Source organism: Hemiscyllium ocellatum, chromosome 17, assembly GCF_020745735.1.
Source record: "Hemiscyllium ocellatum isolate sHemOce1 chromosome 17, sHemOce1.pat.X.cur, whole genome shotgun sequence".
Taxonomy (NCBI): domain Eukaryota; kingdom Metazoa; phylum Chordata; class Chondrichthyes; order Orectolobiformes; family Hemiscylliidae; genus Hemiscyllium; species Hemiscyllium ocellatum.
The window spans coordinates 55,936,890-55,961,688 of record NC_083417.1 but is presented as its reverse complement, the minus strand read 5'-3'; the positions used below and the strand labels follow the sequence as shown (position 1 = coordinate 55,961,688).

At 40.4% G+C, this 24,799-nt stretch overlaps 2 protein-coding genes across 2 annotated transcripts in view; both read left to right on the top strand.

The window, feature by feature from the left end:
- The first annotated feature begins 35 nt into the window (after nucleotides 1-35).
- Nucleotides 36-22,270, top strand: tmppe (transmembrane protein with metallophosphoesterase domain). Its single transcript, XM_060838187.1, has 5 exons — nucleotides 36-1,086; nucleotides 4,110-4,220; nucleotides 7,787-7,952; nucleotides 10,512-10,651; nucleotides 20,094-22,270. Exons 1-5 carry the CDS (start codon nucleotides 390-392, stop codon nucleotides 20,282-20,284), a joined length of 1,305 nt encoding a protein of 434 aa, XP_060694170.1. The 5' UTR covers nucleotides 36-389; the 3' UTR covers nucleotides 20,285-22,270.
- Nucleotides 22,271-24,095: 1,825 nt separating this feature from the next.
- tgm2l (transglutaminase 2, like) overlaps nucleotides 24,096-24,799 on the top strand; it is a 32,473-nt gene continuing 31,769 nt past the window's right edge. The window contains exons 1-2 of the mRNA XM_060837767.1: nucleotides 24,096-24,193; nucleotides 24,389-24,568. Of these exons, the coding sequence (XP_060693750.1) occupies nucleotides 24,181-24,193; nucleotides 24,389-24,568 (193 nt within the window). The 5' untranslated portion in view covers nucleotides 24,096-24,180. The remainder of the gene's footprint in view (nucleotides 24,194-24,388; nucleotides 24,569-24,799) is intronic.

Below are 24,799 nucleotides of genomic sequence, written 5' to 3'. Positions count from 1 at the left end.
TTTGATTGCAATGCTGCTGCGAGTTATCATAACAGTGTTCCTCGCGCCAGCAGGGTACCTCCACAGTGGGTTGCTATGGTTTTGCAGTTCGCAGGGCGCGCGCGGTCGAGCGGTAGGTTTTCGAACCCGGAATCTCCGGGCCCACGTTCCAACGGAACCCGGGGCTGTCACTCCGCCCCCAAGCTGCTTGCCCGGGAGCCGAGGACGCGGTGGGCGCTGCAGAAATGCAGGGCCCGGCGAGTGACTGAGGAAGTTGGCGGTGTTTGTTGGATTGATGCAACTGTTGCAGCATTAATCGCCGGGAGTGAGTGAGTGGAATTGACAACGAGGGCAGCAGCAGCAGAGATTGTGAAGAGGAGGCCCGGGGTGGTTGTTGTTGTTGCTGGAAGATGTTGTCTCTGGGCAGGTTGTCCTGGGAGGTCCGGGTCTCCCTGGCGGCCGCTGCTGTACTTTGCTCCATGGTCATTTCGCGGAGTTTCGGCGACTACTTCGACCAGACGACCCTGTTGCAGCTATTCCGGGTGCAGTTCCTGCTCTTCATCAACTGCCTCATGTCAATCGGTTCGAGGTACATCTGGAAGAGGGCCGTGTCCAACCTGCACACTCTCTCCGCCCATGGCTCCCAGTGTTTCACCGGCTGGAAGGTGGCTGTGTGGCTTTTCCTCCTCCTGGCTCACTCCAGCTTCTTCTCCCTGCTGGCCTTGGTGTCAGAAGAGCCTCACCTCTTTTCCCTGGTCTCCTACACCTGCCTGGGGATGTACGTCTTCCTCATTTTCAGCCTCCTGGTGCTTGGGCTCCTGGAACAGGCCCACAAGCTGCTGCCCTTCAGCCGGGCTGCCCCCTCTCACAGCCGCAATACAGTCAAGTTGCTCCTGGCCCTCCTCTTCAGTGTTAGCTGCACTATTGTGGGCCTTCACAATGCTCGGCAGCCTCCTCTCGTCAAACAGGTGGAAATACCTGTCCACAAACTACCTCAGTCATTCCATAATTTGAGGATGGTTTTGTTAGCTGACATTCACCTAGGGCCCACAGTAGGAAGGACCAAACTTGAAACAGTTGTGAAGATGGTCAATGAACTCAATCCAGGTACGCTGCATAGTTAATAAATGGATCCCCATGCTTCAACAAGAGCCAAGCCAAAGAGGGCAAAACCTCCTTTCTGCATTGGAAACCTGAAGTTAGAAAGAACAGTTCACATGGAGAGTTTGAGAAGTTGGGCTCCAAATTAAAAGGCAGAACCTCGAGCTTTGCATGGTTACCTGAGCTAGCACATGCCACCTGGTTGCAGTCAGAGTCAAGTTAGGTCCATGTATACAATAATTATTAAAAGAAAAGCAAGGCTGTTTTTGAATGTGTAATGTATGCACAAAATAGATGAATCAGCAGGACAATTAGAGATGAATAGTCTTGATCCAATTGCCATGATGGGGATGTAGTTACAAGCTGATCAAGGTTGGGAAATAAATATTGCAGGATATTTTGAACATTTTGAAAAGACAACCAATAATTTAAAATGAGAAATCACCCTGAAGTAATGGGATATAAGAACAGGAATAGGAAGGATCCTGCCTGACAAGATCAGGGAGTATAATATGTATTGGTGGAAATTTAAGAACAAAAAAAAATGGCCAGAAGCTGCTGTTGGGAGTAGTTAACAAAACATCTACCATTATCAAACAATAAATAATTGGAGCTTGTAACAAAGGCAATGCAAAATTTGTGTGGTCTTTAACATGCATATAGACTGGAAAATCAAATTGACAAAGGCAATCTGGGACATAATTTTGTAGAATACTTCCATAACCATTTTCTGAAGCAATACGTTGGCCTGTTTTTGCTCCTGTTTCTTATCGAACCAACTTGACATAAAACTAGCCCTGTATAATGAGGCAGATTTAATGAGTAATCCCACAAATTAACCATAGGGTTAATAAAGGTGAAGAATGAATCTAATTAATAGCATTAGATAAAAAGTATTCAAGAAACTTCAGGGTCAAAAAGCTGATAAAGTGGATGACATCGAACAGCCTAAATTGGAGCATTTTAAAACAGTGTATACAGTAGCTACAACTTTCCAAAATGTCTTAGACTTTAGAAAGATCTCAGTGGATTGGAAGTTAGCAAATATAATGCAACTACTGATGAAAGGATGGAGACAGAAAACTGGGAATTACAGATCAGTTAGCCCAAAATGTTGGAACCTATTATCAAGCAAGTTTTAAAACACAGTTGCGAATCATAGCATAATCAAAGTTACCATGATTTTGTCAGAGTATCATTTTAGACAATTCTTTTTTAGTATTTTGTCAATAAGAGTTTAAAATGCATTTGATCAATATACCACACAAAAAGTTAAATCAAAAGATAATGCTTCATTAAGTTTAAAGTGATATAATAACATGGATAGAGGAATGATAATGAAGGGGAAGCAGATGGTGTCATTTTCAAGTTGGCAAGCTGTGACTAGAATCAGTGCTGGGGCCTGCACCATTTATAATCAATTTTATTGATTCACTCTGAGAAATTGAGAATGTTTCCAGGTTCGCTAACAATACAACGCTATTTAGAAATACAAGCTGAGAGGAGGGTGCAATTAAGCTGCAAAGTGATATAGACTGGTTAAATGAGTTAACAATAGGTTTGTAAAATGAGTATATGTAGAAGTGTGAAGTTATTCACTTAGTGGTAAGAACAGAAATAAAGACTTAAAGCCCCTAAATATTAATGTTTAGAGATGTTTGGGAATAGTTGTCCAAAAACATAAGAACCTAATGTGCAGATACAGTAAGACAAACAGCATGTTGACCTTTATTGCAAGGGGATTCAAATAGAAGAATAATGAAATCTTGCTACAATTGTACAGAGCTGTAGTGTTGGTCTTCATATTTCAGCTAGGATGTACTCATATTGGAGGCAATGTAATAAAGGTTCACTAGATTCTTTCCTAGGTTTTTCCCTCTTAAGCACAAAGTGAATTGGCCTGAATTCTTCCAAGTTTAGTAATATGAGAGGTAATCCAATTGAAACACATGAGGTTCTGAAGGGATTTGCCAAGGTAGACACTGAGAGGTGGTTTCCCCTTCTTTGGGAAAATCAACCACAAAAACATAATCTCCAGGTCAGTCATTTAGGATTTAGACAAAGAGAATTCCCTTCATTCAAAGGTTGGTAAAACTTTAGAATTGTTAACCCAAAAAGGTTGTAGATGCGCGATCTTTGAAAATATTTAAAATCCAATGTGACAGATATTTCTTTTAGCGAATCAAGGGCTATGAGGAGCAGAAAGGTAGGATTGAGTTGGAAGATCAGTTGTGTTTTTATTGAGTGGTGAGGCTAAGGACCCAGTCCTGCTCCTGCTTGTTTAATTCCTGTGTAATAGCACATGGGATGAATTGTGTCTTCTTTCTTAACCATGTCCACTGGTAGTTTGCTGTTTTATGTCCCTCTCGATCAACACTTACAGTTCACATGGCTTGAGTGACACTCGCCAAGTTGCAGTCTAGGGCTACCCTTTTCTCAAATAGCCCATGTCAGTGAGCATGTGTAGAGCTGTAGAATTTAAAGGATATCAAAAGCAAGATCAATTTTGCCCTCCTGTCAGAGTGCGTTATTCTGAGTTTTATTTATTTGCCTTCCTCCTTCCTGCAGTGCACTGCAGCCAAATGTTCCCATGCTAAATACAGTTGAGATTAGCTCGCTCAGTATGGATCAGGGACCAAAATGAATTCTGAAATGTATAATACAGTTGCACTCTGATTTAGAAGATAGGGCAGATTTTGCACATGTTTTGCACAGAGCTGCGAGGATGTGGAATTCACTTGGAGGATGATGGTTGAGGGAAACTGTCAACGTACAGCATGAGGTTGGATTAGTGAGTGGAAAGTTATGGGTTAAGAATAGCAATTGCAATTAACTTCTTGTGGAAGTTGGGCAGTGTTGACGTGGACTGGGTGTGTTTTGTTCTAATTATTCCTAGGAAGTCAAAGAAAAGCAAAAACAACGACAATATTGTCCACATGTTTCTGACAAATATTGCTGTACATATGGCCATGATTTATTTTGAATTAGTGAGATAGTAAACGTTATCTAACTAACTATATGATTTTCAGATATCATTGTGATTGTTGGTGACCTCTCAGACTCTCAGGTAGTCAACCTCCGAAAAGCCACAGAACCACTACGACAGCTGATGCCAAAATTAGGGACATACTTTGTTACAGGTAAAGGTTCTCTTCATTTAACAAGTAACAGCCCTTGAAACTATGCTTTATTAAAACAAATTGGGAATTAGAGGAATTAAATGTATAGATTTTTATTTTCCATGTCACAATACGCAGGATGAACCCATGCAAAATGAATTAGTCCAAGAAGGCAGACCTTTCCCTGAATCTTTCAGCATTCTAAGGGTGCACCAACCTCTTAAATAATTGGAAAAAATCCCACTCACCAAACAGTGTGTAATTTGTAAATGTTTCTGTGCAGGTGTATTGCAAATGTATGTAAAATAGACATGCATGGCAAATACAAATTAAGTCTAAATCCAAATTCTGCTACAGAGAGGGCGACAAAGAATAAAACTCACAGACCTAGGCACCAAAAACCAGAAAGTCACACTCTGTTCAGTTGACCATGAAAGTTATCACTGAAGTCTGAGGATTTGTGACAAATTTACGAGAGCAGCCACAGACAAGTAAAACAACAGCCTGACTTAATCACATTCCCAGAATTATACCTTACAACCAGACCACTCCATCAAAAGCCTTGTCCCACTGGCAGGACAGATCAACAGAGAAGATGGTACGGTGGTACACATTTGGGAGGAAGTGGCCCTGTGCATTCTCAAAATTTGACTCTGGACCCATGTACTATCATGGCATCAGGCCAAACAAGGGCATGAAATTCTCGAGTTTTATACTGTCTACTTGGAGATGCTTTGAGGGTAGCAAGGGCGCAGAACATAATCTGGAGGGACGGTCTTTAATTCCCAGTATGACTTGATAGCACCAGTGCTGACCAAGTTGGCTGAGTGTGGAAAGATATGTCAACCAAGTGGGTCTGAAGCAAATGGTGAGCGAATCAATAAAAAAGGAAAGTCTACTTTACCTCACCCTCATCAGTCTACCTGTTACAAATTCATGTGTCCATGATAGGCTAGTAGGAATGACCATTGAATATTTGTTGTGAAGACTTCACATTGAGGGTGTGCTTCATCATGTATGGCACTACCAATTTGATACAATTCTGATGGATTCAGAACTGATCTAGCAACTCCAAACTGGGTACTCACAAGGTGCTGTTGACCATCAACAGCAAGAGGATTGTATTCAACCTCGTTTGTATCTTTACGGCCCAGTATATGTCCACTCAAGCCAGGGGATCACCTCTGGTTCTAAGAGGAAGGTATAGGAGCATGCCAAGAGCACATCAGGCATATTTAAAATTGCCAACCTGGTGAAGTCACGACACAGAACTACTGGTGTGGGCTACATGGAAGGCAAAATGTGATAGACTGAGCTGTGTGATCCCACACCAACAAATCAATTCTAAGCTCTGTAGTCCTGCCACAGAAAGTTATTAATAATGGTGAATGATCAAACGAGCTAACAGTAAGAGGAAGCTCCACTAATAACCCCAATCCGTAATGATCGGGGGAGGTGAGGAGGTATAAATTCCAAAGACGAGGCTGAAGCATTTGTCGTCATTTTGAATGAATGATCTGACTCAGCCTCCACCAGAGGTCCCCAGCATCACAAGTATCAATCATCTGTGATTCAGTGGATGAAGTCACTGGGTACCACAAAGGCATTGGGCCCAAACAGGATCCTGACTGTCGTGCATGAACTTCAGAACAAGCCACACCCTCTAGCCAAGCTCTTCTAGGTCAGCTATAATACTGGCATGCACACCACAATGTAGAGCATTGTCCAGGTATATCTTGTTGACATCAATTCACTTCAGCCAATTACCATCTCATCAGTGTATTCTTAATCATCAGTGAAGTGATAGTGTCAACATCAGTGCTATCAAGTGGCATCTGCCCAACAATAACCTGCTCACTGGTTCTCCGTTTGGGTTCTGCCTGGTTCCCTGCTTCTGACCTCATTACAGTCTTGGTAAAGAGCTGCTCCAGGGGCAGGATTAGAGTAACTGACTGTGCTTGACTTCAAGGTAACTTTTGATCATATGCAACATTAGAAAGTCCTGGCAAAATTGAAGTCAATGGAAATTGCAGTGGAACAGGGGTAGCTGTTTATTGTTGAATTATAACCAGTAGCAGGAAGGATGATGGTTTCCAATAACCACAAATCATCTTGACCCCCGGATATCACTACAGGAGTTACTCATGGTAATGTTCTAGACCCGATCATTTTCAGCAGCTTTATCAGTGACTCTGTCTGTCAGGGCAGCACAGTGGCTCAGTGGTTAGCACTGCTGCCTCAGAGTGCCAGGGACCTGGGTTCGATCCCACCTTTGGGTGACTGCCTGTGTGGCGATGCATGTTTTCTCGGTGTCTGTGTGGATTTCCTCTGGATGCTCCAATTTTCTCCCACAGTTCAAAGATTTGCAGGTTGGGTGGATTGGCTATGCTAAATTGTCCAGGGGTGTGTAGACGAGGTTGGTTACTCATAGGAAATACAAGGTTGTAGGGTAGGGGGTGAGTCTGGATGGGATGCCCTGGAGGATTGGTGTGGACTCGAGAGGTCGAATGGCCTGCTTCCACACTGTAGGGTCTGTGATTCAATTCTTTGATCATGAAGGCAGAAATAAGTATGACTACTGATGATTGTGCAGAACTCAGTCTTGTTTGTGACACTTCAGATATTGAATCAGTTCAGTTTTGCATGCAGCAAGACCTGGACAACACTAATTCCCAGACTGGGTATGCTGTGAATTTAACTTGTCACTTAAGTTCCAGGCAATGACTGTCTCTAACAAGAGAAAATCTAACCATTGCACCTTGACATTTAATGGCATTACCATTGCTGAATCCCTACTTTCAACATCTCGAAGTTTACCATTCAGCAGAAACTGAACTGGACCAACTATATAATTACCATAACTACAATACCAGGTTAAGACTGAGAATTCTATGACCTCTTGTTTCCCAAAGTCTGTCCTGTATTTTCCAGACCCAAGTCAGGAGTATAATGGAATATTTTCTAGTTATCTGGAAGACTGCAGCTCGAACAACTCAATGTCATCAGGGTCAAAGCACTGACTTGATCAATGTCTTAAAAAATCTTTTCCCTCCCACTGTCAATGCGCAAGACTCCTTTGATAGCACCTTCCAAACCTGTGATCTCCACCATCTAGAAAGCACATTAATTCTCCCAGCTGCAAGTTCTCCTCCAAGCTATACACCATCCTAATTTGGAAGTATATCAAATATGTCTCTGTTCTCTATCATTGACTCAAAAACCTACAACGTCTTTGGGTTTAGCTACACCCAGATGGACTGCAAAAGTTCGAGAAGGCAGCTTGTCATGTTCTTCTCAAGAACATTTGGGGATAGGCAATAGATGCTGCCCTAGTCAGCGATGCCCCCATGATGTGAAATAATAAAAAATATTCCCATGTTTACCATGTTACAAGGATTCTCACATTCTGATTATGCTGGCAATCAGGATTTCCAGTCTTTTCTCTTGATTGTTCGGATATCATAGAATTCATGAGCATGTTCTCCCTCATTTTTTTTAACCTCGTTAATTTGAGACAACTGATGGAAGTGTGGTGTGGCTGAATAAACCGTAGTAACGAGTGTGTCACCTTTTTGAATGACTCCCAGGTAACCACGACTATTACAGTGCTGATATCACTAACTGGTTTAAGCATCTACAGTCCCTAAATATCCGGCCGCTCCACAATGACCATGTGAAGATTCACAGTCTCCGTGAGGACAAGGACTGGTTCTGTCTGGCTGGGGTTGATGACATCGAAGCAGAGATGTTACGGTGGGTTCATCTTTTTCCAATCTGACACTGTGTACTCAGCCTTGTGGAATGTGTTCCAAAGGTATAGAATGCAGCAGCTTTTCTGAGAAAGTCAAATATCTCGCACACAGTAGCGGGCCTCCTTTTTCCTCATTGAGTCATGTACAAAAAGCAAAAAGGAAGTTTGTTACATTTTCCCTTTCAACAAAAAGTCAGTGATTTATTCACTGAAATGTAATGCACAACTGCATACTTGTCAAAGTGAAACCTTGCAGATTTCCTTTCCCTGAACGTAAAGTTCAAGCCACACATTCCCGTGTGATTCAGACTACTACGTCCTTTATTTAAACCGAGATAAAGATTGTGAAAATAATACGCAACTTTGAAAATTATGCCAATAGCATTTGCTGTGCAGGATTGGTTAAATGGCCAGGTATGGTGCCTTAACTTCAAGGATGGATGGAGAATAATGAAATGAATTGAAAAAATGGAGGCCATCAGTTTTTATAAAGTAACTGTTTGAATCCAAATATAGCTGCGTGCATGGTTTTATTGGATTGTTCTAGTGAGACAATGGTATACCCCATTCCATGCATGAGAAGGTACTCTTGAAATCGGAGGCACTTTGTAGATGTTGCAGACCTGGGAAAACCCTCAAATGCACCTTATATCTCAGTTTGAAAATTGACCCCAAAAATGGGAATTTTGGACTTTGAAATTATTTTGTAAACATTCTATGATTTTTAAAAAAAATGTACTTGAGTACCACGTAATAATTGAAATCGTGAAATAGCATTTTCTTAAAAACACAGAATTTAATGTTTATCCCTGAGCCCATCGGAATTTAGTGGTGCATCAGATATTTTACAGTCTCCTGAAGGTTGCTAAGCAGACTAGATTTCGAACCAACCTGTTCAGAGATGTCCTGGTATACCCCTAGAGCTGTTTGGATTTGAGCCCAGGCTTCCTGGTTCAGAGATAGGACATTGTTACAGTCTTGTTTAGTGGTTAACAGACAACCAGTGCCTAACTGAGGAACCTGTCATGACACACATCTAAAGCAGGTGAGACTTGAACCCAGGCCTCCCAGTCCAGGCGTAGGGACACTGCCACGGCACCACAAGAGAGCCTTTGGAGAATGGCTGACAGCTGTAGGGTTGGAATCCCCACCCCACTTGGGATTCAAGTATGTGAAAGACCAGATGCTGGCCATTTAATTACCTGTGGGCACTTTAATTACATTTGGCCTCCCCATTAGTAGACACTTGAAGGTCCAACTTATTTACCAGCCAATCAGGGGGAAATCAGATAGCTAGAACTAAATCCCAGTGAAGGGAACCAGATCAACATCGTAAGGGCCCCTGGGTTGTAGCCGGACTGCTGTCTTTGCTGTGACAGAATTTACTGTGGGTTAGATTGCCCGAAGTCTTTATTCCTTATCTCAGCTAAGGTATTGAACAGAGGCTCTGGAGTGTGGAATGTATTACCTCTGTGTTGAATTAATCTCCTCCCCTAAAGATCAATTCGGAGCTGCAAATTATAATGGGCAGTGGCACATTTGTCAGCCGCCTTAGTTCCACGTCTGAGCTTTTTGTGGTGGGGCTGGTGGAGAGGAATATCCAAGGGGAGAAAACGGAGATATTAAGTACTGCAATATTAAGTTGCTTTTCTCTTTATGCAAGTTGCTTAAAAAACTGCTGAGTACCAAGATATCAGAAAAAGACTCTACCCTGAACCACTTAGTGGAATGTCCTTATGTCAATATTTTTTTAAAAAAGTTTAACAAGAAATAGTATTTCAATAGAACTGGAAAATGAGGAGTACAAAGCTGGGTCTGAGAGATTAAGAGCAAATCTTATCTCTGTGATAATGCTGCTCCTTTAACGAGATCATGTTATCCTTGGTTTCTTTTTCCAGATGGATCGTGAAGTCGGAGGTTCTGATATGTCTGGGTTGATCTACTTGAAGAAGCTTTTATGTTTGACAAAAAATCACTTGAACAATGAAAGGGGAGCAGCCAATTCTCCCTGTTCAGGGTTTGGTTAGGTTTTAGCAGTCTGGCTGTTTTGCAATTGCTAGTCAGGTTTTAGCTGGGAAGTCAGAGAAGCTGCTGGAAACAGCTCCTTGCTGATCCTGTCTCTCTACAGTCTCTCTCCTGTAAAAACCTGTGTTTAAATTGATCTTTTTGCCAAGGGATATTTGTGGGAATATTGCAAGTATTTCGAACAGCATCATTAAGCTGCGATGAATCGATTGGGTTTTCAGATAAGTTATTCAATGTTCTGTACTCATTTGTTTGTGTGTAAATAAATCCTGTTTTATTCAAAACAGAGAGGTTGGGCCAGCTACATCACTCCTGGTACATACATATCTCACCTGCTTGCAACAACTAGAAAAGTTAGGGTCTGGACTACCTTCTTGAAATGTTTTGAGGGAGTCTGGCCTGGTCCATGACACCTCTCTCTCTCTGTACCCTATTACAGAACAAGGATATGAAAGGAGCTAGGTGGATCACTCTACCCATGTATTATTGATCACTTTAGTGTATCTCATGACCTGCCTGTTGCTGTTTTTGTGTAGGTATCCTGGACATGGTATGGACTTAAATAAAGCACTAGATGGTTGCAGTACTAAAGATGCTATAGTATTGTTGGCACACCAACCAATAGCTGCTAAACGTGCCTTACAAAGCAGACCAGATATCAGCTTGATTCTCTCAGGTATGCACCTCCTCTGTTATTTCTTGTTTAGTTTTGTCCTTTAATGCAAAAAACATCTGGTGTGAAAATCAGAATGTGTTAAAGCAAAGTCTAAAATATTATTTGTTAGTACAGAGTTCATTCGTAATTAATTTACATGATTTTTCGAACCATTTCCAGTAACTTGAAAGTTAGAAGGGTTCAGAAAGAGATGTGGATAACCGAGGTTCATGTTGTCATCCTCTGCAAAAAGTGAGAAAGGTTATTACATTTTCTGGTGCTTATATTTATTTCTTGACCTTGAAGTTGTTAATGCTGTGCTCTGAAATGGTCCGGTAAATAGAATGTGATTTCTTCATAAAGCATTCCCTCTTGGTTCAGATATTTATTGATTTGAATCTGAAGTCATGCTATTGGACCTGTTGAGTCTACTTCTGTTGGCTGAGTTGTTCATTTAAGTGCTTTATTATAACTTAAAGTGTTGCTATTTCGAGGCTTTCGCTGCTCTGCTGTTGTTATGGAGTAAATTGGATAATATCTTCAAGAGCCTGCACAATGGAGTAACCAAGAAGTTGATTTCTCTTTTGCCTTGCTCCTGCAACAGCTTTGCCAAATAAGTTACTTGCCAGTAGACCCTGGATTTTCAGTCCTTATCTACTTGTCATTCACTAAATGTAAGGGCTTGCACATTTAGGTACAAATTCCTTTTCTTGGTGTGGTATGTCTTGACTGCCAAATGGCCTCTGCAGCACTGAAATGTTACTTTTACAATTGTGTAGTCTTGTTCTTCAGAATTTAATTGTTGTAGAATTTTTAAGAATGTATTTTTTTACACCTGCTTTCTATCACTTTTATTTCTTTCAACAACAGCTTGTTTTTATAAGCATTTTCAAAAGTAGTTTATGACAATTCACAAGGATATCTTTCTTTCCATTCTGTTTTCCTCCTTTTATTTCACATTTTATGACATGATTTTATCACTAAATATTCTAATTTATACTTATTTGTTGAGAGTCTGTGAGACTTTGGGAGGATTTTTAATCTTATTGGTTGAGGACTCTCTCTGTTGCTTGCCCTACTTTTACATGTTACAGGTGTCCTGAAGAAGATAGGGCAATGAAAAGGCTATTGAGGAATAATGAATTGTTGCTCAAAAGCCTACACAAGTCTGTGGGGAATTGTAAAGCACGGGCAAAGATGAACACCATTCTTTCACTCCTGATTGTAAAATCCTGGCTATTATTTTTTAAGCCAAACTTCTCCTCTTTTGCCCAAGACACCTTTTCATTACTTCCAATATCCACTTATTTCACTTTGCAACAGGAGGTACCCTAGTGTTACCTCTGAGATTACAGCAGCGTGTTGTGATCAGGTAGTATTAAATCAGGTTGGAGTTGGGCATACTTTAATGGGACAGGTTTGTACATATTGAGCCAGTGCAGTCAGAAGGAATGGAGAGAGGAAAATAATATCCATTACAGTGAGGCAAAGGACATTTTTTTGTTGCGGGAGAGCAAGGTTCCTGGGGCAGTACACCAAGAATCAAAAGAGTAGGAGAGAAAAGAAAAGAACTGTGTTAGCACAGGTTAAGTAATGCCAAGTTTGAGTTTTTAAAATTTGACTTTGGGATAAAGGAGAGACTGAAGGAGGCAAGTATTTACACATTTCACATTTCTGATAAAGAATGAGTCATGTTTAGACTCAGTGCAAAGAATCCTATATTTTATTGGAATGATAGAATCGCTACAGTCTGGAAGCAGACCATTCGGCCCATCGAATCCACACCAACTCTCTGAAGAGCATCCCACCCTGACCCACCACTTAACTTATCCCTATAACCCTACATTTTCCATGGCTAATCCACCTAGCCTGCATATCCCTGGACACTATGGGACAATTTAGCATGGCCATTCCACCTAACCTGCACATTTTTGGACATTTTCTTATTCAGTATGTGATGTACCTACTAGAAAAGGTGCAAAACTTGACCTACTCTTGGGAAATAAGGCAGGGCAGGTGACTGAGGTGTCAGTGGGGGAGCACTTTTGGGCCAGCGACCATAACTCTATTCGTTTTAAAATAGTGATGGAAAAGGATAGACCAGATCTAAAAGTTGAAGTTCTAAATTGGAGGAAGGCCAATTTTGATGGCGTTAGGCAAGAACTTTCGAAAACTGATTGAAGGCAGATGTTTGCAGGTAAAAGGACGTCTGGAAAATGGGAAGCCTTCAGAAATGAGATAACAAGAATCCAGAGAAAGTATTTTCCTATCAGGGTGAAAGGGAAGGCTGGTAGGTATAGGGAATGCTGGATGACTAAAGAAATTAAGGGTTTGGTTGAGAAAAAGAAGGAAGCATATGTCAGGTACAGACAGGATAGATCGAGTGAATCCTTAGAAGATCATTAAGAAAGTAGGAGTATACTTAAGAGGGAAATCAGGAGGGCAAAACGGGGACATGAGATAGCTTTGGCAAATAGAATTAAGGAGAATCCAAAGGGTTTTTACAAATATATTAAGGACAAAAGAGTAACTAGGGAGAGAATAGGGCCCCTCAAAGATCAGCAAGGCGGCCTTTGTGTGGAGCCACAGAAAATGGGGGAGGTACTAAATGAATATTTTGCATCAGTATTTACTGTGGAAAAGGATATGGAAGATATAGTATGTAGGGAAATAGATGGTGACATCTTGCAAAATGTCCAGATTACAGAGGAGGAAGTGCTGGATGTCTTGAAACAGTTAAAGGTGGATAAATCCCCAGGACCTGATCCGAGAACTCTGTGGGAAGCTAAAGAAGTGATTGCTGGGCCTCTTGCTGAGATATTTGTATAATCACAGGTGAGGTGCCGATGACTGGAGTTTGGCAAACGTGGTGCCACTGTTTAAGAAGGGCGGTAAAGACAAGCCAGGGAACTATAGGCCGGTGAGCCTGACCTCAGTGGTGGGAAAGTTGTTGGAGGCAATTCAGAGGGACAGGATGTACTTGTATTTGGAAAGGCAAGGACTGATTCGGGATAGTCAACATTACTTTTTCGTGGGAAATCATGTCTCACAAAGTTGATTGAGTTTTTTGAAGAAGTAACAAAGAAGATTGATGAGGGCAGAGCTGTAAATGTGATCTATATGGACTTCAGTAAGGCGTTCAACAAGGTTCCCCACGGGAGACTGATTCGCAAGGTTAGGTCTCACAGAATACAGGGAGAAGTAGCCATTTGGATAGAACTGGCTCAAAGGTAGAAGACAGAGGGCGGTGGTGGAGGGTTGTTTTTCAGACTGGAGGCCTGTGACCAGTGGAGTGCCACAAGGATCGGTGCTGGGTCCTCTACTTTTTGTCATTTACATTTGGATGCGAGCATAAGAGGTACAGTTAGTAAGTTTGCAGATGACACCAAACTTGGAGGTGTAGTGGACAGCTAAGAGGGTTACCTCAGATTACAACAGGATCTGGACCAGATGGGCCAATGGGCTGAGAAGTGGCAGATGGAGTTTAATTCAGATAAATGCGAATTGCTGCATTTTGGGAAAGCAAACCTTAGCAGGACTTATACACTTAATGTTAATGTCCTAGGGAGTGTTGCTGAACAAAGAGACCTTGGAGTGCGGGTTCATAGCTCCTTGAAAGTGGAGTCACAGGTAGATAGGATAGTGAAGAAGGCGTTTGGTATGCTTTCCTTTATTGCTCAGAGTATTGAGTACAAGAGTTGGGAGGTCATGTTGCGGCTGTACAGGACATTGGTTAGGCCACTGTTGGAATATTACGTGCAATTCTGGTCTCCTTCCTATCGGAAAGATGTTGTGAAACTTGGAAAGGGTTCAGAAAAGATTTACAAGGATGTTGCCAGGGTTGGAGGATCTGAGCTACAGGGAGAGGCTGAACAGGCTGGGGCTGTTTACCCTGGAGCATCGGAGGCTGAGGGGTGACCTTATAGAGGTTTACAAAATTATGAGGGGCATTGATAGGAAAAATAGACAAAGTCTTTTCCCTGGGGTCGGGGAGTCCAGAAGTAGATGCCATAGTTTTAGGGTGAGAGGGGAAAGATATAAAAGAGACCTAAGGGGCAACTTTTTCACACAGAGGATGGTACGTGTATGGAATGAGCTGCCAGAGGAAGTGGTGGAGGCTGGTACAATTGCAACATTTAAGAGGCATTTGGATGGGTATATGAATAGGAAGGGTTTGGAGGGATATGGGCCGGGCGCTGGCAGGTGGGACCAGATTGGGTTGGGATATCTGGTTTGCATGGAAGGTTTGGACCGAAGGGTCTGTTTCCATGCTGTACATCTCTATGACTCTATCTAGAAATCATTATTTAGGCAATATTTGTATGCATACTTATCTCTCATTTTGATACTAACATGTTTTAAGCCAAGATTTGTTCAATGGCCAACCAAGTAACTGACTGAGCGTTTCAAATGGATTTGTGTCTGACATGTTATCGTCAAACATGGTTTGAATGAATACCTGAGAACGAATAGACTGTGGGAATAGTGGATTGATAGATGGAGTTCATTGGATGTGAATTAGTAGGATGTGAGGTTCATGGGGTGTGGTTAACTGAAATAGAGCACTCACTAAAAAGTGTGGCCTTGAACTCTATTTAAATACATTTATGTTTTGGAGTATAACACTGATGAGGATGGGTGGTGTCAAAATATACAGTTTCAGGGGCATGATTAGTCACCCTTATTTTCTGAAAAATTAGCTTCATGATTAATGAAACAATGAAATTACTAGGTGGACCTTTACTATGAAACAATGAAATTACTAGGTGGTATTTCTTTAGCAAAGAGGAAACTAGGTACGGCCGTAGCAATTTCATTGTCATACAGAACTGAGATCTGAAGCAACGTTTTCGAAGTGGAGGCTGATGATATATATATATACAGTCACAGAGTCAGAGAGATGTAGGTTTGGGCAGATGGTCAACATTTGTGGAAAAAATGTATTAATAATATGATTTATTGACTGCTTATGAGGTATGGACAGATTTTGACAAATTTAGAAAGACCGAGAACAACACCATGGAAGACTCTAATGGAATTCAGCAGGTTGTACGCAAGACCCCATTCGAAAATGTCTCAATCTGTATTGACATTTAAGTTATTAAACTGGGTCAAAGTATCAAATATAGACCCAATTCTAGTTTTGACTGGAGTTAAATTTGCAGAATGTGCACCACAAGAATGAATGTGGGAAGCTCTGAAAATATGCCTATCCTTTCCAGCAGCATTGATAGCAATAAAGAGGGTAATCGGCAATCTGACAGAAGTGGAGGACATGATATTAAAAAATTGGTGAGGCCATCCAGGTACAGGTCTCGGGCAACCGTTACAGTTCTCCTTTTATACTACTAGAAATGAGAGCAGAAATGTTCTTGATAATTTTGAGAATCAAAGAGAAATAGAGGTTTACAAAGGCGAATGAACTCCAGAATTGTTCATCAATTGTTCACCACATCGATGTTCAAGTACAATTCAGAGTACCTCTACACCCTGAATTGTCCCAAACCTTCTAATCAGGTATTCAAACTCAAACAGGAATGGGGGATTCAGAGGAGGAAGGTGGAAATGCAGATCAAAGAGAAATATAGGATGTTACTTTATTGTCTGACAGCCCAAATGGTGTTTAATAGCAATATTTAATAAGGTTCGAATATTTTTTATACTGAAATATGATTGAAGCAATGCAGATTACATACTGCTGGGTATATGGCATTGATTTAACGATCTGTTCCTCACACTAATTTCATACATACTGACATAGCTGCTTTTCTATAGTTGTCAGCAGTCAGACATAAGTGACTATTAAGTTAAACATGTGTTGAAAAATTGCTTTCTTTTCTATCGATCCAGCCTGTATTAAAGGCTGTAGTTATATTTCCAATGTTGCTATATAATCTGCGCAACTAAAAACTGTTATTTAATGAATCACTTGTCCCTTCTATTATAAAAGATTGCTAACTTGGAAACTGGACTGTGCATTTGAGCTGTTCCTTTGTACAGTTCCTCAGGAAAATGTAGTACTTTTGGTTTAAGGGCTGTTCTTTGCTGTGCCTTTTTTTCACAGGGATTTCCAGATTTGTACTGCTGACTTGAATAGTCACTTTATACAAGGAGGAAGTTAATATCAAAGGAATGCTAGCCTTGCATGCTTTGTATCTATAGAAATGAAATAGAAAAAGTTTGAGGGCAGAGCCCAGGACTACTTTCTTGGACTGGAGATGCTGTTGGATACAAAAGGACCATTAGAACAGAAATTATGAAGATGGAGAAACTGATGTTACCCCTAACTGGGGTAGTATGCTTGGAATTGAACCCCACTATTCCTGAAGCCATCACAAAAGATTTTATAAATGTACCCCAATTTACCTATCTTTCAGATCCAGATTGATAGACAGCATGGTCCAAGTTTCTGTACTGAACAAGATTCAATATTTATTTCAAATAGTTAAACTCTAGTTACAGGTAAACAGTAATAAACCATCAGCATACAATGCTACTAAGTTCTAATCCCCTTATAAATGCACCGTTACAAATACACAGGCAGAGAGGCAGGGTGAGATAAATTATGAACAGAGGGGAAAACCTGGAAAGACAGTTCCATAGTCTTTGTTCCCAGGTTCTGTTGTTGAGAAGATCTTTAAGGAATTTCTGTTGGCCTACACATTGCTTCAACTATCTTTCTCCAGATGTTTCCACAAGTTGGTAAGAGACACAAGGTGGCTGGTTTACTGATTAAAATTATCTGTCTTTCCAGTTCAAAGTTAGTGCTTCCAATAACTATTACTAGTAAGATCAACATTTTCTTCAGGTTTGTGTGTTTTGACTGCAGAGAACAGAGAGACTCCTCCTGAGCTGGTAAAGAACCAAATACTCCCCCTGGCTCTCTCTCTTTTCCTCTCTAAGCTCTTTCTAATTTCTCCAAACTCTTTCTCATTTCTATAGTTTTTGCAAACACCAATTATAAAGTCAGTTGTTTAGCTGAAATAAATAAATGCTCTGTATAACGTATTAATGAACTGCTAGGGCCTGAGGAGTCAAGGCCTAATGCCTGGTGTGTGGTGAGATAACTGATCTTAACCAGGTGAGTTCCAAAATCTTATCATTCCAAGGTAAGGTGGTTGGTGGAATGGAATGCACAAATCAGCCTGTTCCTGTTTATTATCCTATGAATACTACCTCTTTATCACGTCAGGTCAGGTATAGGTTCCACTGCAATGTTCCCTTGCCTTCAAGTTTCATCTGTGATTAAGCCACTCAAGACTACTCATACTGTGGAAACTACAGTCTAGAATAAGTACTTGTCTTCAGATCAAAAGAAAGTAAGGGAAAAATATTGGAACAGAAAATAAAGATAAGGAAAATTGTACTAATTTGTGACATTGCAGAGGTTCTGAGACAATCTTTTGACAATTTTCTTCAATCTAGAGATCTTATCAGGGTACACGAATGCGTTTGCTTTCTTTCTGTGATTAAAGCGTTTGTGAAAGTTTGTTTGCCACAGAAGGCTTCATTGAACACTCTTTGTTTTAGTGCTCAATTGAGTTAATAATGTATGGGAATATACAACTACATACAAAAGAAACCTGTGTTTAAAATTTGTACAAACTACTTGATCCTGCATTTGCAGCAGGGAATTATGTTCAAAGTCATCTTATATAAAGGAGGAAACCACAGAAAAGTAGCTGTTTTGAAATGGGGCTAAATACAATCTTGTTAATTCTGCAAATACTCCTGATTAAACGTTTGTCATGGGCAAACAGGAATCTCTGTAGTTAAAGGATCATTGTTTTCTTCCTGATTGGGAAAGCAGTGTTTTATTACTTTTCTGCCTCCTGACCCACTGGCTTGATTGACATCGAATTTATTATATTGACTAGATCATTCATTTAATTGTTGCTTTTAACTTAAAGAGCTTGTTTTTTTTATTCACTCATGAGGTAAGGGTGTCACTGGTGAGGCCAGCATTTATTGCCCATCCCTAATTGCCCAGGGGGTAATTAAGAGTCAACCATATTGCTGTTGATGTGGAGTAACCTGTAAGCCAGACCAGGTGAGGATGGTAGATTTAACAGGAACAGAAATAAAGAGTACTGGACTAATGGTAAGATTCTTGTTAGTGTAGATGAGCAAAGAGATCTCTGTGTCCATCTAAATGGATCCATGAAAGTTGCCACCTAGGTTGATAGGGTTGTTAAGAAGGCATATAGTGTATTAATTTTTATTGGTCAAAGGATTGAGGTTCGGGGCCATGAGGTCATGTTGCAGCTGTACAAAACTCTGCTGCGGCTGCACTTGGAGAATTGCATAAAGTCTGGTCATTATCGGAAGGTTATGGAAGCTTTGGAAAGGGTTCAGAGGAGATTTACTAGGATGTTGACTGCTATGGAGGGAAGGTTTTATGAGGAAAGGCTGAGGGACTTGAAGCTGTTTTTGTTAGAAGGATGTTGGGAGATGACTTAATTGAGACATATAAGATAATCAGAGAGTTAGATAGGGTGGACAGTGAGAGCCTTTTTCCAATGGTCATGATGGCTAGCACGAGGGAGCATAGCTTTAAATTGAGGGATGATAGATATATGACAGATATCAGAGGTAGTTTCTTTACTCAGAGTGGTGGGGGCTTGGAATGCACTGCCTGCAACAGTAGTAGACTTGCCAACTTTAAGGACATTTAAATGGTCATTGGATAAACATATGGATGATAATGGAATAATGTAGGATAGTTGGGCTTCAGATTGGTTCCAGAGGTCAGTGCAACATCAAGGGCCGAAGGAACTGTACTGCGCTGTAATGTTCTACGTTCTATTTCCTTCCCTAATGGACATGAGTGAACCAGATGGGGTTTTCCTGACAATCAACCATAATTTCATGTCATCGTTAGGCTATTAATGCCAGAAACTTTTTTAAAAATTGAATTTAAATTCTACCATGGGATTCAAACCCGGCTCCCCAGAACATTCGCTGAGTTTCTAGATCAATAATCTTGCAATAATACCATTGGAACATCGCCTCCCCACCACTGCATTTTATATCACTTCTTTCATAATATTAGGACATCTTTAAATCCAATGAAGTATATTTTGAAATTGAAGACATCTGTAATGTAAAAACATTTCTGTTTAAATAATCTAATATGTGTGTATATGCATCCTGAGTTCTGCTCCCTCACATACGAAATAATGGAATGATTTCATGCAATGAAATGCATGCTAGCACAGTAAGCATAGATGTAATTGGCTACTATGGCGTTTTCTTTCCAAGAAAACATAGAAAATAAGAGCATTCAGTCCCTTGAGCTTGCTGAAACATATTGATCCACAAGGCTGTGTAAGATCTTGGGCATTGTTGGGAGAGTGGGCATATATTTCACTACTGGATTGTGTTATTCTAATTCATAACATCTTGGTTAGAATTATTAATAGAAATGTAATATCTAAGTCATTCTTACTCTTCCTTTCAACAGGTCATACTCATGCTGGGCAGATTTTTCCACTGGCAATAGCTGCTTATTTTTTGAATCCATATTTTGAAGGTCTTTACAAAGCTGGTGAGAACAATTTAGTGTATGTAACTCCTGGGACAATTTACTACGGAATTCCAATGAGACTTGGAAGCAGAGCAGAAATAACAGAAATCATTTTTAAGATCAGATGAACTGGTCCTTATGTTGCAGACCCTCCTTTCATGAGCAGTGAATGTTTCACCCAGGCGTATTTTAGGTATTGAATTTGAAGAATAAGTAGGTAATCTGCATGTATAATAATTAATAAATCACCTGAGTTAATTACCTTTAAGCAGATCTATACACATTTTTCCAACCGTACAATTGTAACTAAGATTGCCTTATAGCATTGTTGTTACAATGTGGGAATTGGACTAATAATCATATTTACATTTATGCCCTTTTAGTCTGGGTGACGTATGGTGACGTATGGGCTACTTGTTTTAGATTGACAGCTCCTGATCTCTAATGATGAGCTGGGGATTGATTGAGTAGGACTGTGAATTACTTTGCACTCTTTATCCGCCTGCAACAATTCACAGCAAGACAGTATGTGCCAGATGCTGGATCCAATCCATGGCACTATTCAAAGATAAATATTGAACTTTGTCCACACCAGTCCAACACCAGCATCTCCACATCAAAGATAAATGCACGGTGTTCAATGCCCATTTCAAAAATGTGTCCCTAACATGCATATCATTTTTTTTATACTCACTTTGCTGACTTCTATCACATTGCAAATTATATAAAAATCATTTTGTTGCCTGATTTTTGTACTTTTTTTGTTTAAATTTGTAATTTGATAAATCTCTGTAATTACAGTTTATTAATGTCCTAAATTACAGGTAATGCTTTGAATTCCTGAAAATAGTGCAATGTTAACTACTGCCTTGTTTGGAAGTGGATATGTAAATACTGTTCTTTTCGATGTAATTTTAAATACTTTTGATTTGACTTGATACCTCTGAACATGTGTAACTCTCAGAGCAATGCCTTGCAATTTAATTATATTTGCAATACATCCACACTTCCTGCAAGTTAAAAACTGTTAATGCTGAATTTATGTGGCAGCTTTGGAGGACTTTTGTCATGCCACTCATTTTTTAAGAAAGGTAGGCTGTGGAGGAAAAGTGATTTCCACTTTAGTTGGTCATAGGTAAATCTGTTTAATTTAGGGTACCAAATGCTTATCTACTTTGACACCATTTGGAGTTTGCAGTTCTCTCCTGTAATAAACAGCAGTAAGTCTCTGACATTCTAAGTAGAATTACCAGATTGAATGTTTTAAATCCAATGAAAAGTTCTTGGCATCCAGGCCAAGCTGTAGAAAATGACATTTTAAAAGATTTAATTGAAAAATAATACTGTGGATGCTGAAAATCTGAGACGCAAACAGAAATTGCTGGGAAAAAAATCACTCAGCAACTTAGGCAGTATCTATGTAGAGAGTGTAAAAGAGTTTACGTTTCTTTTCTGTAACATATCAGAAATAAATCTAATCCTGATCACTTGATTTTTTTTAATATTCAAAACTTGAATTATTCAATAATTTGTATTATGCCAGTGAGAGTAAGAAATTAGTGCTACAAAATTGAATACTTAGCCAAATTCAAGTTGCAGCCTTGAATTGAGTACAAAGATGTTTATTGGTTCTCAACAGCTTAATGAACTGAAGGAGGGTTGACGTGGGTGGGGGTAAACTTAATGGAAAAAAAGAGAAACCAGGAATTATGTAAACTTAAGATAAAACAAAATGCTGAAAATCTACAACACGTGGAGTGAAATGAAAAGATGATCAAATACTTTGGAGATTGAACCTTTCATCAGAAGCAATTTATTTACATTTTGGAAGCGATACTTTATGTCTTTAAAGGAACCTTACTCATTGTGTTGCTTCCAATCAATCCCAAATCAAAATGACATTACACCATCTTTTTGTGCACCATATTGAAAGCAAATTATGTAGATCTAATCTAACATTCAGGCATAACAAAATTCCAACATTTTAGTATGTTTGTTTAGAAAGACAATGTTGGATTTGATTAGATGTACAGAGTTGGTGCTACACTGTAAAATGTAACAGCAAGCCACAACTTACCAATAGAACTTTTGTACTTTATGGTCATATTATCCTGTGGAATTTTTTGTTTGTTTAAAGATTAATAAATTTTATTCTACCAAACAGAACTGTGTCTTCCATTTCCAAAATGTTATTTATTATCCATTTGGCCGCTTTGAAAATATGAGATGATCAAGAGTGTGAACTGGAACTAATAAAGTCAAGCATACTGAGAATAATGTCGCAAAGTCAAGTGTGTTTTAATTTTTACTCTCTTTGAATGATAAGAGTGAGAGCAGAGATTTTTAAAGCAGCATTATTGGCTGGCTGGGATATTTCTCATCTCTCTGTTTCTGCAGTCAATTTACCGGAATGAAAGACTGAATGACTTTTTATTCCCGAAAAGGCTAACAACATTTCAGACCCATAGAGACAATCCTGCTATCCGAGCAGTGTAGCAATTCCAGATCGATAGTCTGAGCAATCTACAGCTACTCATTCCTTCCTGTGGTGTCGCTCAGATTCGTCAAGCTGTGTACAGTTAGGGTGTATCCACCCATCAGCTTCACAGTTGCAGTGAAGTGGTTTCAATGTAAACACAGTTAAGTCATTGTTCTGATTTCCCACTGCAGTGAAAAGTCAAAAGCGAGACTGGCTATTTTATGTCCTTTCAGCATTCCCCTCCTTAACCCCCACAACAACACTATCCACTGGGGAGATTTGTTGACCACAGTTGAAATGTTGCCCAGTATGAAGCTGACATTTATTTACTCTTGGCTCATTGTGAATCCTATGTGATTTAATGGACAATGTGTCAGGATAAGGAGTTAATCTCTTTTTCCATCTGGCAATGTCTGTTTCAGGTGAGGGTGAGTGGTTTTCCATTGTCAAAAATATATAATTTTTAAAAATCACCTACAAGTACATTTCAATGTTCTAAATCAATTCTATACAATCTTTGAGAGAAATTAGCAAAACATTTCCCACAGCTTCTCTGCAGTTGTAAAACCAAAGACATTTTCAACTTATGCAAGAAACCCTATTTATTTTGAGACAATGAGAGAATCTGACCACTGAATGGGCCCTCTTTATACTTAGCTGAAAATGTGTTGCTGGAAAAGCGCAGCAGGTCAGGCAGCATCCAAGGAACAGGAAATTCGACGTTTCGGGCATAAACCCTTCATCAGGAATTTCCTGTTCCTTGGATGCTGCCTGACCTGCTGCGCTTTTCCAGCAACACATTTTCAGCTCTGATCTCCAGCATCTGCAGACCTCACTTTCTCCTCTTTATACTTAGGCTGAAAGACCTCAGACAGTGGTCTTTCCCCACTGTGCCTTGGTGGCAGCTGTCCCAAGTTTTAGTATTTTATTCCCTCAGCATGCGGGACCTTGGAATGTGCCAGGCTGAAGTCAACTCTTCACACTGGAAGGCCAAGTTTCGGGCACTTCAAAGGGCATCTTTCACCGAGTTGATGGTCCTGCGGGGGCAGTTCATGTTTGTATGGCCAGGCGAACAGCCTGTAGAGCACAGTGCAGCTATTCCTGTAGTAAGTGGGAGAGTGGTTCAGTCAGTTTCCTAGCATAGCTGGAGTGTAAACATCCCCCAGCCCATCAACACTCCTCTGTGTCTGTGTGTGTAGCTCAATGCTATCTTTCTGCATGCTGCTTTATCCTAATATTACTGGCTCCCAGTGTTGACTTTGAATGGAGCTGGGGAGGAGTGAAATTGCCTGGCTTTTTTCTTGCTCCTGTGGGAATTCCTGTGTTAGCCAATCAGGTAGTTCGTGTTTGCTGTAGCTCCTTTGGTACCAGTGGAACTGATGGATATATATTCTGACGACGTTGGAACTGGAGATCCAAGTTTAACGCATGGAGATTGAACATATGATGTTAATGGACATCAATCTATAGCGTTTTGCCACGCGAACAGCAGACTGGAACAGCAAGAGCAGATCTTCATTTCTGTACAGTGAAGGCAGCTCAAATATGGCAACAAACGGTAAGACTTAATTACCACGCCTAGAATAAAATTAAATGTGCCTAAATATATCATTTGTAAATCGATTTAATAATAGTTGATTTAAAATTGGCAACAATTCTTTCTAAAGCAAAGAATAAGACTTACATGGGGTGGCAATGTCCACATGCCTGTAGCTAGATATAAATGAAAGCATTGGCTATTTTCCGATTGCAGACATGTACTTGGGGGCGGTGGACATGCAGTGTGAGACCAACAACACCGAGCATCACACCATCGAGATTGAGAAGGACAGGCTCCTAGTCCGGAGGGGACAGGAATTCCGCCTCCGTGTGGAGTTTAAAGAGCAGGCATACCTGGAGGGTGGAGACCAGCTGGCAATGTTTGTGCACACAGGTTTGTGCTGAGGTTAACTCGTCCGGACTCGCTCGGTTTAAGACTCCGCCAGAACAGCACACATCCCGCTTTCGGTTTCAAGCTTGTCTTCACTTTTCATCCTACCAGCCTCCACACTCAAAGGACCATTATTGCCATTTCAGACAACTCCAGCAGAACGCCATCACCATTCACATCTCCCCCTCACTCCCCCCATCTGCATTTCACAGGAATGGTTCCCTCTGGGTCACC

What these genes read in the sequence shown, in the direction of transcription:
- tmppe (XM_060838187.1), top strand. Translation starts at nt 390, where the DNA reads ATGTTGTCTCTGGGCAGGTTGTCCTGGGAGGTCCGGGTCTCCCTGGCG. An exon ending in GGTCAATGAACTCAATCCAG is followed by an intron (nt 1,087 to 4,109) that starts GTACGCTGCATA and finishes TATGATTTTCAG; the next exon opens with ATATCATTGTGATTGTTGGT. An exon ending in TATCAGCTTGATTCTCTCAG is followed by an intron (nt 10,652 to 20,093) that starts GTATGCACCTCC and finishes TCCTTTCAACAG; the next exon opens with GTCATACTCATGCTGGGCAG.